The sequence below is a fragment of the Zingiber officinale genome, chromosome 6A (genome assembly GCF_018446385.1).
Source record: "Zingiber officinale cultivar Zhangliang chromosome 6A, Zo_v1.1, whole genome shotgun sequence".
Taxonomy (NCBI): Eukaryota; Viridiplantae; Streptophyta; class Magnoliopsida; order Zingiberales; family Zingiberaceae; genus Zingiber; species Zingiber officinale.
Genome location: NC_055997.1, coordinates 106,702,592 through 106,717,058, shown reverse-complemented (window position 1 = coordinate 106,717,058; position 14,467 = coordinate 106,702,592). Strand labels below are relative to the sequence as shown.

Sequence of the window (14,467 nt, the reverse complement as noted above, 5' to 3'; positions counted from 1 at the left end):
CAGATGATCGGTGGCCTTGGAGCGCCACATGACTTCAGCTGCAATGGAAGAAATTAAAATCAGTTAGACAAAAAAGGTGAAGAGAGTAAAAAGTCCTTACTCATGCGGTAGGGGAGATTTGCCCGAACGGGAGATAATCCGAAAATGTATAACACCCCCTTGAGAAGCAACTGGTCGATTTTGTACCGCTGACCAGACAACCAGTTCGCCGCATGAAGGTAGGCCGGATTGCTTCTGAATTTGCCGAGCTCCGGCTGGGTCGGCACAGCGGTCTGCCATTTGGTTCTGAATGCTGGCCGCTCGGGAAGTCGGATATAGAAGAAAAACTCCTTCCAGTGCTTGTTGGAAGTCGGCATATTATCAAAAAATTTAAAGCCTATTCTACTTTGGAAAATGAAAGTGCCCAGCTCGGATTGTTTGGGGTAGAAGAAGAAGTGGAATATTTTGGGGTCAAGTGGGATACTGTGCAGCTTAAAGAGGACAACCATCCCGCTCAGCAACCTAAAGGAGTTCGGCACAAGTTGGCCGAGCGGGATGCGGAAATAATTACAAACCTCCAAAATAAAGGGATGAGTAGGAAATCTAAGGCCGCCCTGAAATTGGTCCAGAAAAAAGCAAATGGTACCGATCGGCGGGTTATGGGGCCGATCGGCCGGGTCAGCTATAATTATTTCATGGTCATCAGGGATCCCATACGTCCGAACAAGACGCCGAGCACCCTCTTCATCAAACCGACTCTCCATGGTCATATACCAAGGGCCATGAACATCCACAGTGGGTACGGAAGTACTTGCCATGACTGAAGTATCAAGAAAAAGAAAGAAGGAAGCCGAAGGAAACTCAGAAGGCAAGATACCAGAGGTACGGGAACGAAAGAGGCAAAACGACTTGGGAAGACCTTGTAAACGAAGGGAGAAGCTTACTGAGGAAAGGTGAACGGAGAAGATCACCAGAAAGCCGAAAACCACCAAGAGGCGAAAGCTAGGACAACCGGAATGAAGCAGCCGCGGGCACCTTCGACGGAGGACGAGCGATGAAACAGAGAAATGCGGCGTAAGGGTGGAGACGAAGGCTTTATGCGAACGAGGCTGATCGACCTCGTCCGTCGGATGCAGGTCACGAGAGACGAGGTTATCATCTAACCGTCCATTTCAAAGTAATCGCGTCCCATCGTACGGATCATCACCGCCACGCGAAAAGAGCCACGTGGCACTCTGTCACCAGGCGCAATTAATGCGCCCATACCGCGCATGCTTCGACTTAATGGAAAAGATTTACGCGATTTTCGAGAAGATTTAGACAAGCAAACATCCACGCTGGAGGCCAAGACATTCAGAACGAAGAGCCGAGCGGATGATGAGTTATGAGGGCCGAACGACTCTAGGTATATCATAAGCGGCGGTAAGATGACGACCGCCCGTTCGGACACATAGTCCAGTCAGTCGGACTCACTGCCTCCTTCGACTAGACTTGAAGAGGAGGCAAGTGATCCGGCAGTAAGAATGGGGGACCCCATTTAGCAGAGTCAACGCCGCGAGGAGGGCCAAAGGCCTTGGCCGAGCGGATAAGGAGGGCGACGACCAGCTGAGGCTTCCGAGCGGAAGCAATATACCCCGCCGGAGGCGGGGTTCCGACGCTCATGATGAACAGTAGGAAAGGCCGAGCAGAGGGCCTGCTCGGCCGAAGGAATAAAACATCAACGCTGCGAACAGTCCAGAGCACATGACCCGGAAGCTCCCGCGCGGATCAGAACATCCGATCGGCCGGACGCGAGGAAACGGCCGACCGGTCGGACGATTGACGGGGAGTAAGAAAAGGCAAGGATAGGAACATCTTCTGACAGCAGATGATATGCAGGATCCTAGGACATGGGCTCACTGTCCCATCAAGGACATGGGCTCACTGTCCCATCAAAGACGTGCTCGTACTGTAGCAGTAAGGAGTCAGGCAAGCTCCTCTGACAAGCCCATACTGGGTATGGGTTGAGGACACGTGTGTGTGCCTCGGTATATGTACATCAGCCTCCTCAGAAGTCTATATAAGGCCTCCACTTCTTCAACCGGAGACACACGAGTCTTCATCTTTGAGCCACTTCCTTCATCTATTCCCTCGTCTGACTTGAGCGTCGGAGGGCCGTCGCCGGGACACCCCTCCCGGCTCGGTTTTGTTGCAGGTTCACCGGAGCACTCGAGGATTCAGCAGGGAGCGCCACGTCCCCAGCGTTCGTTGACTCCTGGTTCGGACAGAATCATTATAATTTAAACGGATATTCGTATTAAATATAGATAAATTCTACAAACCTATCTCCCTATCCAAATTTAAAAATCTTCATACATAATTATCTAATTATCTAATTATTTAATGAGTCTAAATTATCCCTCCGCCCCCTTTTTTTTTGTTTTTCATTTAGATCAAATATTAAATGAGTAAATTGAAAAAAAAATATCTAACAACAATTTCAATTTGCATGTAATCCTTATGTTTATACAAATTTTCCATATTAAATTCTTCATCAGGAAATAAAGATAGTTGGTCATCCCACGACAGCAAGGATCTTTTGATCCAAAAATATGGATCAGAAAATGAATCATTCTCTATTATTGATGGAGAATATGGATCATCATTCTCCAACAAACACGGACTAAAAGATCTGAATTGACCTGACCTGACCTGACCTGACCTGACGGAAATAGTGACATAGCGATTCATGCAAGCAAAAAAAAAAAAAAAAAAAAAAAAAAATCAGAAGAAAATGAAAATGTGAAGGTAAAATATTGATATGTGGATCACATGGAAACGGGTCGAATAGTTGAAACTGGAAGGATCCGACCCACGCCCGCTCTAATGAAACCGCCGCTTGATCACTTCGCCGTTCATTTCTCCCATCGATCGGACAGGTCTTCCGGTTGACTGACGACGACGCAATGGACGTCCTCTCGGGTTCCATAGACGTCCGTGAGCTTCTTCCCGGAGACGCCCTCGACGAGTCCTCACCCCTATCTGTTCCCGACCTCCGCCTCCTCATCGATCGCCTCCAGATTCGCTCCCTCAGCATCAAGGACAAGGTCCGATCCTACGTCCTCGCCCACCGTGACGACTTCTACGACCTCTTCTCCCGCTGCTCCAGTGCTTCTTCCTCGGTCGAAGGCCTCTCCAACTCCCTCTCCGACGCCCTTGGCCTCCTGTCTGACCGCCCCCTCGACCTCGAGATCGAGGCCCTCGTTTCGGAAATCCGTGACAAGAGACGGGAACTGGTGGAGCGGCGCGAGGCGCTGGAGGTAGTCCGGACCCTTTCTGCGATCCACAGCCAGCTTACGTTGGCCAGGGAAGATCTGAAGGGTGGCAGATTAGTGGCGGCGGCAGAAGCTATCAGGAACCTGAGGAAAGGGATGATATTTGGGAGCGAGAAGGACGAGGGCGGTGGAGTTGACGAACCGGCGGTGTATGGGTTCTTGAGGAAGGATTGGTCTGAATGCTTCGATGAGGTAGAGAAGGCTTAACGTATTGTTTGTACTTTTCAGTCTAATTACTTATTATATCGCATTGAAATAAAAAATTTCACTTTTCTTTTGGTTTCCTTTCTTCTTTGTAGCTTCAAGATGTTCTCGCAAAGAACGCCCTCAGTTGTGTCCAGTATGAGCCAGAGAGCAGCAAACTAATAGTTAGATCTCTATCTCAAATAGGAGATACACAGAATGTTGAGCTACGTATGGTGTTGGAGGCCATGGGGGTGAGTGCTAATTTTTCAATATCAATCATATTGAGTACTAGGTTCAAGTGTAGGAAAAAGCCTCTTGCAAAACAGGATAAGACTACCTACAACAAACCCTTCCCTGGACTCGAGACTCCCCGAGACTCCGCATTAGCGAGAGCTTCTTTTTTTTTTTTTTAATAATATTGAGTAGTTACACCATATCTCTTTATTGGTGCTTTGGTTAACGTGTCATAATGACCTATTGGTGCTATCCATTTCTTGACAATATGAAAAATTAAGTGTGTTTGTAAAGAAAATAGGACTATGTATTTCTTCTTTTTCCAGATGCCTTTCATTCCACACAGCTGAATGGCATACACCAAACTATTATAAGTGACTGATTATCAAGATGAAGCTAACTTTTTTTTTTTCTATTACCTTTTTCTAGTTCTCTTATTTCTCTTCTTAAATCTATGACAGTGAAAGATGCTTATGGTAGATGTGCGCAAACATAAGTGGCAAGTGCTAGATTCAATATTTGTTTCATAGCGCCGTGCATCTAGTGTTCCAGATTGCTACCTAGGAAGTTAGGTCCTCCTTAATGCTGCACATCTAGTGTTCCAGATTGCTGCCTAGGAAGTTAGATCCTTCTCATTTAATTCACAATTCCACTCTTTCTAACATGAACATACTGTTATGCAGATTGTCAAAGTCCTTGAGTATGGATTAGGAAAAGTAGCAGATTTGGTGATGAAACATGTGATAGTGCCTTCCATAACTAACAACGCTTTAACAATTCTTGTGGAAGAGCATGATAATGGATCTCTTGAAGGTCGTCAGGCAATTCTTTACATAGATTCATCATCTGAATTGAAGGTAAATTATGCATTTTCTGTATAAAACCACTGATTCATCATTGCCTAAATCAGAATTGAAGTTTATCCTGACCTCTTTTCCTCTCTTCTACAATCACCATACGTTCAGTGATTTCCGGTTAGATATCCTGAAGTGATACAAGCTTAATTTCTAGAATGCATTTCTATGCATTAATATGTTATCTATAGTATTGTAAAAAAGATTGTTCATATTCAAATGTTTTCAATGATATGTGTTATGTACATGTGTATGTTTTTATGAAACAATGTGTTTGGTAAATGTGAGTTGGACCTAACTCAGTTGTCTCGTAAATGACTGTTTATTAGTGATAGTCAATAACTCCTGTATAACTCTTTCTGTCTTGGGGTTTCTTTATTCGATTATAAATAATTGCTATTCTTCTAACAGATTATTATGGTGTCTTTTATAGGAAGATAAAGATGGCAGCTTCCTTTATTCAAGACTTCGTCAGATTGTAAATTTTGTATACAGATTCATCTGCTTTCAGAATGCAGACTGGATGCAATGTTTTGGAAAATTAACCTGGCCAAGAATGTCTGATCTAATTATAATTCACTTTCTCTCCAAGGTTTGTATTAGATATTACTTTTTGCAGGAAGTAGTTCTCATCCAATAGCATTGCCTGTAGCTCACTATGTATATTTTGTACACCAGGTTAATAAATTGAACTATGGCTTATGACATGGGATATCATGGTTAACACATGCTGATTCTTTAGTAAAAATATTGCCACTTTAATCTTCAATTATATTTACTTTCATGCTTAATATGCATGACAAATCATTTTCTGTATTGAAGAGTTGTTATATGATTTACAAAGTATCTACTTTCTTCCCTATATAAGAAAATTGGTAGCAAGAATTTCCTTTGTGATGCAACTCATTATCAAGTCATAATGTGAAAAGGAAGACAGTTTGACTAGATGAAGATATGAGTTGATATAATCTTCAAAAGGCTTATTATCTTCTTCTTAACTTCCCTCAAATAAAATAAGTTTGAATAGATGAAGTGACAAATTGTGAAGAGTATTAGGGAGAAAGAGATAGATAAGAATTTCACTATCTACTTTGTGATAAGGAGTTAACATAGAGTGAATAGAATGAGAGGGAGAGAGAGAGAGAGAGAGATCAAAGCCCAATATCTTTGAGACACAGAGAAGATGTCAAAAAGGAAATTTAGTAATATTCTGACATCTACTTGAGAGAGGAGAAAGCAGATACTCTAAGAGGGATTGACTGAAATATCTTTTGAAGTTGCAACTGATGAAGAATTTAAAAGCAATTACAAACACAAGTTAGATTAGAGTTCCAACACTTTTCTGTGAGAGGAGATATTCTTCAAGAAGATTGTGAGTGTTTTTTATTTTGAACTTTGGAGGTGGAGAAGACGCCTCTAAGTAATAATCTGATATCAACTACAAGAAAAGAGGGATGTTTGGAAGAGGCAAACAAAGATTAATTGCATCTTAAATCATTCATAAAATATATTAAAAAAACAAAAAAAAGGGCAGCCCGTGCACGAAGCTTCCGCCATGCGGGGTCTCTGGGAAGGCTCCATTGTACGCAGCCTTATCCTGCTTTTTGCAAAAGGCTGTTTCTAGGATTCGAATCCGTGACCTTTTGGTCACATGGCAACAACTTTACCGTTGCGCAAGGTTCCCCTTCATATTAAAAAAACAAATGCAATAAAAATTGTTTATGAAGTTTGAAACCGGATGGTGCTTACACTTGAGGCAAAGATGAGAGAAATATACTATTGCTTCAAATCTTGCCTTTAAATTTTTTATTTTTTTTAAATATATCTTCTCTTGTTTTACTAGATATGTTTGCCACTATGAATCTATGATCTGTTTTTTCTAGTTCTTTATTGTACTTGTTCCTTTTCTAAAATCCATCCCCTCCCAACTGCGAAATCAATCCATTTTTTTAAAATAAGATCTGTATTTTTTTTGTTTCTTTTTTTTTTCTAGGATTTTGCATTGTGCATACCTCCTTTTACCTGCTTAGGGCATTTGAGCTAGATATGTTTCCTTTAAAACAGGAACTTTAACCGATAGCTCTAGTAATGAGGAAAAATGAAACATGTTTTGTGTTGGAGTTGGACATTAGACTTAGCAAGCTCAATGTTGGTTTTGGTAGAAAGTCATGAATTTTTACTTGGGATGATTATTGACTTGGCTAAGTTAACCAAGCTCATTTGAGATACAAAGTGGTTTTGGAGGGATGAAACAAAATGGCAGGCATGTTCAAAACAGTTTAATTGGATTGGTCAATACAAGTTAATGAAGCAAGAAAGCCAGATGATTGGTATATCGTATCATTGATATTTTGACTAATCCTTTTGCAAATAAGAGATAAGAAATTTTGACACCCATAACATAGTGATGGGACCATAATGGTACCCACTGTCTATTCGGCACATACAAGTACAACAAACCAGTTTATATATCAGTTTCATTGCTGAACCAAGATTTTAATAACCTTCTTGCGAACAGTTTAGCCTTGTCTATTTGGCCATAATGGTACCCACTTTGCGCCTTGCATGAAGAAGGTGCAAAGTGACATTTAATATACTCTTCTAGTTTGATCCCCATCTGTCAATGGAGTAAGGAGTCTTTGACCAAACTGTACACTGTGAACACAAACAAAGTGAAGATCATCAGGGTCCATAGTACACAGGAAGGGTGTCAGTTGGGTTGATTGAGTTACAAAATTTTATTTTCTTATCTCATGGATGATTTATCTCAAATTGCTTTCATGCTGGTACAGCAGGAGTAATTGAAGTCTCTATAATAACATTTCAAATTTTGCTTCAGCCAAATAACGTTTTGCTTTCATTTTCCTCCTATGATTCATCTTGGAATTTGAGACCACAAACAAGTTTCTTTTCAGCAAAACTTGACTGATATTTAGTGTTTACAGATCTCAACATAAATCCAAATACTCAGTGTTACAAGTTCAATTTTATAGGCTGTACCTGATGCTGCTTCAAAGGTTATTGGGTTCCAAAACATTGTCAAATGCAGTGCTGAATTTGAGACCTTTCTAAAGGAAATGAAATTGATTCAATCAACTGATAGTAATGAAGAAAAGTTAAGTCATTATGCTCATAATGTTGAAGTTCATTTTGCTTCTCGGAAGAGGAATGAGATTTTGGCAAGGTCTAGAAGTCTCCTTCTGCAGTTCGACTATGATCTCCTTGCTGTGAGTCCAACAAAATTTTTTGATGCCTGATTATATGCACAATGCAACTTAATTGTTCTACATGTTTAAGGAAAGATATATTAAAATGTTTTCATATAGGTTTCTGATGTTGGACCAAATTCTTCTGCGTATATCACTGATTTGCTTTTCCAATCTGACAAGTGTATCGTTTCTAAAGCAGTCTTGGACTTAATGGAACTTGTGCATGGAGCACTCAAGGTATGCTGCATTGCAAATTTACAGCATTAGTAAGTGGGGAAAAAAACAATTTTCCTTGTGTAGTAAATTTGTCAAAATTTACAATTTTCCACAATTTTCCTTGTTGAAAAAAACAATTTCATGGTCACTATTTGGTAACTTCTTAGACTAGATTCTTGGAAGCTGACTATAACATCATCAGTAGCCATTCAGTATTGTCTGCAACATTGCATAATTTTTTATTGCGCATTCATTTATGCTCATTTATACTGTTATTTGATTTAAAGTATATTAAAATGATTTGACATATCCTATATGACACATGACTCCAGATGAAAATGAGCAGCCTTAGAGATTGGACTTATTACGATGAAGTAGCATGTTTAGTTTTAAAGAAATTGATTAATTTCCAGTTGATGAAATTCCTATTACATTTTCATTGAGCACAAAGACCTCAGCAACCTATTACCATTCTTCAGTTGTATCCACTTTTCTATAACGTGAGAATTCCCCACACTAGACGGTATTCTCTTAGGCCAACCATTACAAGGGAATATACATAAATGTATGTTTGTGAATATATTATCATTATGTCATTCCAGTCAAGTTTATTCCAATTTTTTGGAACTAAATGCATGGATCTTATCATTCTATTAAATCTACGGAAGGTTTATCACTATTGATTTTTCAATCTCTCAAGTTAGCTGAAACTTTTCTGGTCTCTTTTTACTGTTTATACTTAAATTCTATTCAATTCAACTTATCTAGTCATAGAATCTATTATTTGTCTTCAATGTGTATGTACCATCTAAACATAATCTCCTATTTTATTATCTAGTGGGGCTACAATTATCGAAAAAATTCTCCCATATTATTATTCATGAACAAAAGACACACCTTTATACAATGAGAATTAATAAAATAAGAAAAGAATAATTAAAGGAAGGAAAAACTATTCTATTAAAAAATAAATTATTCTCAATCAAATCAATCTCATTGATTATATCCTTTTTCACCCATGGTTTGATTGACTCTCCACAAGGAAAGATTTGATTATTTTCTACACTCCCCTCAAGCTTGATTGTTGATATTGATGAGCCCAAGCTTGCCTTCAAGAAACTTATGAGCTTGCCCAAATAATCCTTTAGTAAAAAGATCAGCTAATTGGTGAGATGCAGGAATATATTCAATACTGATAATGCCTTCATTCACCTTCCCTCTAATGAAATGATGATCAACCTCTGCATGTTTCGTCCGATTGTGATGGACTGGATTGTGAACTATATTGATAGCTGACTTATTATCACAATGAAGTAATATAGTATCTTCAAACTGAATTTTAAAGTCTTTCATCACTTTTTTGATCTAGATGACTTTACAAATTCCATGAGCCATAGCTTTGTATTCTGCTGCAACACTACTTCTTGCAACCATAGATTGTTTTTTTGCTACACCATGCCACTAAATTCCTTCGTACTATTGTGCAATATATAGAAGTTAACTTTCTATCATCAATTGATCCTGCCCAATTTGCATGTATGCACATACTCTTCTATCCTCAGTTTTACAAAGAACAGGCCGCCAAGAGTTTGTTTTAAATATCTCAAGATTCTGTATATGCATTACCTTGACATGGTGAGTGCATATATTGACTTACTAGGCTAATTGCAAAAGCAATATTTAGGCGTCTATGTGAGAGATAGATGAGTTTTCCACTAAGACGTTGTTAACTGTCTTTGTTAACTGGTTTCCTTTAATTTTTCTCTTATTCCTTAGTTCAATTGGCATGTTACTTGGCTTACATTCCATTATATGCCAGTTTCCTTCAACAAATCTAAAGTGTATTTTCTTTGAGAGACTAAAATACCTTTTTTTTTTTGTTTCGAGCAATATCCATCCCCATAAATCTTTGACTTCAAATTCTTGTGCCATCATTTTCTTGATTTCTTCCTATTCTTGATTGTCATTTCCCGCGATGATGATCCCATCAGGATACACTATAAGAATGATGATCTTACCTCTATTAGAGTGTTTCACAAATAATATATAATTTGCTTGTCCTTGAATATATCCAAAGTTCTTGATTACCTTAGAGAATCGATTGAATTAGGCACTAAGTGACTGTTTTAAATCATAGAGAGATTTGTTGAGCTTGCAAATAGTTTTACCATCCAAATTTTCTTCAAATTTGGGAGGTTGATTCATATAAACCTCCTTTTTAATCTCTCCATTGAGAAAGCCATTTTTTATATCAAGTTGATGTAATGGCCAATCTAGATTAGCCGCACGATAGAAGAATTTTGAGAGTATTAAGTTTAGCAAGTGTCTCAGTAATCAATCCCATAGGTTTGAGTAAAGTGTTCGAGCCTTGTGCCTTTCAATTGAACTATGAGCCTTGTAATTAATTGTCAAAACCCATTTGCAATCAATAGCACGTTTTCATTATGGTAACTCCACCAAATCCCAAGTATTATTTTGTTTGAGAGCATGCATTTCTTCAAGAATAGTAGTCTTCCACTTAGGAATAGCTATTGCCTCCATGACATACAAAATCAATTAACTAGACAATTTTGAAGAGAAAATGTGAAATGTGGAGGATAAATTAGAATAGGAGATAATGTTCGAAATGGTATATTGATAGGACCGTTGGCCGGCTAGAAAGGGGGGGGGGGGTTGAATAGCCCCTGCACAAAAACAGAACAAACCTTTCTCGGACTTAAAAGAACACTTGCATAAACAAAATAAGAAATGAACTGAAAGACAGAGGCACCGAAGTTTTACTTGGTTACAACTATGGAGGTTGTTAATCCAAGGAAGTGGAACACACTAATATCTCCTTCAGGCGGAGAAGCCTCTTTACCACAGTGAAAGCTCAGAAAAGAAGAAGTTAAATGAAAACTGAAAGCGTACAAGTATTGTTACTCAAGATGCTTGTTCTACCTAGCTTCTTGGACCAAGGCTGTATTTATAGCCTTGGTCGGGGTGCCTGGAACCGTTCCAAGCACCTAGAGTGGGATAGAAATCTATCCTCGACGCAACGGTCAACATCCACGTCGAACTGGATAAAATACGGGTTTCGGGCGCTTGGACCTTTAAAGCAACCATGTTGAGTTTTTTGGTCCGGGCCCTCTGCTCCGGTTCCGCTCGCCTCAGTCCGGATCTTCCGCTCTGGCTCCGCTCACTTGGGTGATTTCGGCCATCCGAAATAGGGCTCACCCGAACCCAGCTTCCGGCCTTCTCCTCGAGCAAGCTTCCGCTTCGGCTTCTCGTACCTCAGAATCGTCGCATGCTTCTTTCTCGTCCGCCAGCGTACTCTTTCGCAACTTCGTCCCTCGGACACACTGAGCCCGTCGGCTCTCTCTCGTGCCGACCTTCTCACTAGCTACGCTTTTTGCTCCCCGAGCAATCTTCTGCTCCAACTTCTTGTCCCTCGGAAATAGCGCACGTTCCCTTCTCGTCCGTCGGTGTACTCTTCCGCAACACATCATCCCTCAAACGCACCGAGCTCGTCGGCTCTCTCCTGTGCCGTCCTTATTGCTAGTTGCGTCTTTTGCTCGACTTCCTGTGCTCCTAAGTTCCTGCACACTTAGACACAGGGTTAAACACAACAGGACCTAACTTAAATTGTTTGATCACATCAAAACAACCTTGGGGTACCAACAACTATTTGGTACGAGATTGAACACCCTTTCTGAATGCAATTGGTATATTAAGATCGAGAAATGTACCTGACTCATTATAGGATTCTACCTTGGCTGTAACTAGAATTCACAATTTCTTCATTAGTTTGAGAAGTTTTTTTTTTTCTTCCTTGAATAAACCAGGATATCCGATTTTTGACTCGATACTCTTCCTATTTCATTAATTTGAGGACTGACTTGGATAGGATCAGACATAGATGGAGGTGTGGTGTCTAGATTAACACTAAGGACAGGAAGGGTATCTTCATCATCCTTTGAGAGAGTTCTACGACTGCCATAGCCATCACCACGACCGTGTAGTGTAGCACGGGGAGGTTGTTGGACTCTAGAGGTTATGATCGTCATTATCACTATTGTGTGGTGTAACACGGGCAGGCCGTGTCAAACTTTGGAGGTTATGATCATCATCACCACCATGATTGTGTGGTGTGCCATGGCTAGGTTGTGTCACACTATGAGAATCATGATCGTCCCTACACAGCTGTGTGGTGTGACACAGCCAGGCCGTGTAACACTCTGGAGATCATGGTGGCCGTGTTATACTCTGAGAATCATGATCGTGACTACCACAACTGTGTGGTGACACAGCCAAGTCGTATCAGACTCTGGAGATTATGACCACAACTGTATGGTGTGACACAGCTAAGCCGTATCACACTCTAGTTCTCTTCCACCAACTCTAAAACTTCATCATCCTTCCCTTCTTGAATGGAAGTGTGAGAGAAATATGGGGTACCTTCAATAAAAGGTGACATCACAAGTAACATGTCTTCTTTGTGTATGGACAATAACACCGATAACTTTTTTGAGTAGGAGAATACCCGACAAAGATAGTTTTAAGGGCTAAAGGGTCAAGTTTGTTACGCTTATGGGCATGGATATGCACAAAGGTCATACATCCAAATGTCTTTAAAGGTAAATTATTGAACTGAGAGAATTTGTGGATATGTTTGGAGACAAAGGTGTGGCAAAGTTGATGGACCAACTAGGGAGACGATTGATAAGATACATAGCTGTGAGGATTGCATCGCCCCATAAATATTTTGGAACATGCATGGTGAACATGAGGGCACTGACAACCTCCAACAGATGACGGTTTTACTTTCAAAAACTCCATTTTTATTTTACATTCAAAAACTCCATTTTATTATGGAGCATCGACACACGAGCTTTGATGAACAATTTCATTTTCCACTAAATAGTCACCTAAAATGCCATTGAAATATTTTTTACCATTGTCGGTTCTAAGAATTTGGATATTTGTTTGGAAGTGTGTCTAGATCATTTTGTGCAAGGTTTTGAAGATGTTGCTGGTTTCAGATTTATCCTTAAGAAGGTAAACCCATGTAACCCATTTATAATCATCAACAAATGAGATAAACCATCTTTTTCCACTAGAGGTGTGAATTTGTGAGGGATCCCAAATATCACTATGAATTAATGAAAAAGGAGTAGATGGTTTATATTGTTTGGGAGAGAAATAGATACGAGTATGCTCGGCTAGTTGACACACTTCACAATTTAAAGACAAAGGATCTTTATTAGCAAACAATTTATTTCCCAATCATTAGAACCAAAAAAAGCAACATGACCAAAGATTGACTATTTTTATCCTTGAAGTAGTAAAGAACTTCATGAATTCTAGCACTGCAATCGTCTTCCTCGATAGTAGGTCTTGAAAATGACATGACAAAAGTAAGAATTTAGCAAAACACTGTTTATCAAGGGTGATTTTGCTAACAGGAATCAAATTGCATTTTAGAGCATGTACATGAAAAACATATTTCAAAATGATGTGCTGAGATAATTGAATATCGTCTATGCTAACAACTATAGTTAATGAACCATCAACAATCCTAATAGTAATTTAGTGAGAACAAGAATGATAGGAAGAAAAAAGACTTGAGTCACCTGTTATATGGTTAGAAGCCCTAGAATCAATGATCCAATGGGTCATTGAATGGTTAAGAAAGAATGAATTGAGTTTACCATATTGAGTCATGGAGCACGAACCAATATTAGAGATTGAAGACACATTGTGGGCCATTTGATTGAAGAATTTGCAATATTGTTGAATTTGCTCTCCGGTGAAGGGGTAGGAACACTCGAGACAACAGACTTTTCTTGGCTTGATTGAGTATGAAAACCACGACCTTCATTCTTTTTCCGAGGTTGCCAATTTGCTAGTTTCCATATATTTCCCAACATTTATCCTTGGTGTGGCCTAGCGGTTGCAGTGTTCACACCAAAGATGTTTGTTTTGACGCTGATTTAGTGCGGAGTTTTTTGTGGAACCAAAGTTGAACTATACACCCTAATGGATTGTTGAGCAATAATCTCATCAGTAAGCATGACCTTACGACAAGCTTCTTCCCATCGGACTTCCATGAAGTCTTCTTTAGGAGATGGGAATGGGCCACGTGCAATAATACAACCACGTATCTCATCCAAATTGCGAGCCAAAAAATCAAACACATTCTCCTTTTCAATATTGTTGTGAATTTTGATACTAGCGCACATTGAATCTTCTTCAAATAATAGATCAAGTTCCTGCCAAAGATCTTGAAGATTAGAGAAGTATTGTGTCATAGAATTTGAACCTTATTTCAATTCTTTCAGCTTTGATTGTAGCTCAAAAATCTGAGAAGTATTGCCCATATCGGAATACATCTTCTGAACTGCATCCCACACCTCCTTGGTCGTCTTGATTAGAGATAATGACGACTAATGTTGGGTTCCATGGAATTAATTAGCCAGGTAAGCATGATTGAATT

The 14,467-nt window shown here is 39.6% G+C and overlaps 1 protein-coding gene across 1 annotated transcript in view; it reads left to right on the top strand.

The window, feature by feature from the left end:
* Positions 1-2,870: 2,870 nt before the first annotated feature.
* The window catches only part of LOC121997286 (centromere/kinetochore protein zw10 homolog), a 30,430-nt gene continuing 18,833 nt past the window's right edge, over positions 2,871-14,467 (top strand). Inside the window, exons 1-6 of the mRNA XM_042551631.1 lie at positions 2,871-3,485; positions 3,593-3,730; positions 4,397-4,570; positions 5,001-5,159; positions 7,561-7,794; positions 7,894-8,013. Of these exons, the coding sequence (XP_042407565.1) occupies positions 2,925-3,485; positions 3,593-3,730; positions 4,397-4,570; positions 5,001-5,159; positions 7,561-7,794; positions 7,894-8,013 (1,386 nt within the window). The 5' untranslated portion in view covers positions 2,871-2,924. The remainder of the gene's footprint in view (positions 3,486-3,592; positions 3,731-4,396; positions 4,571-5,000; positions 5,160-7,560; positions 7,795-7,893; positions 8,014-14,467) is intronic.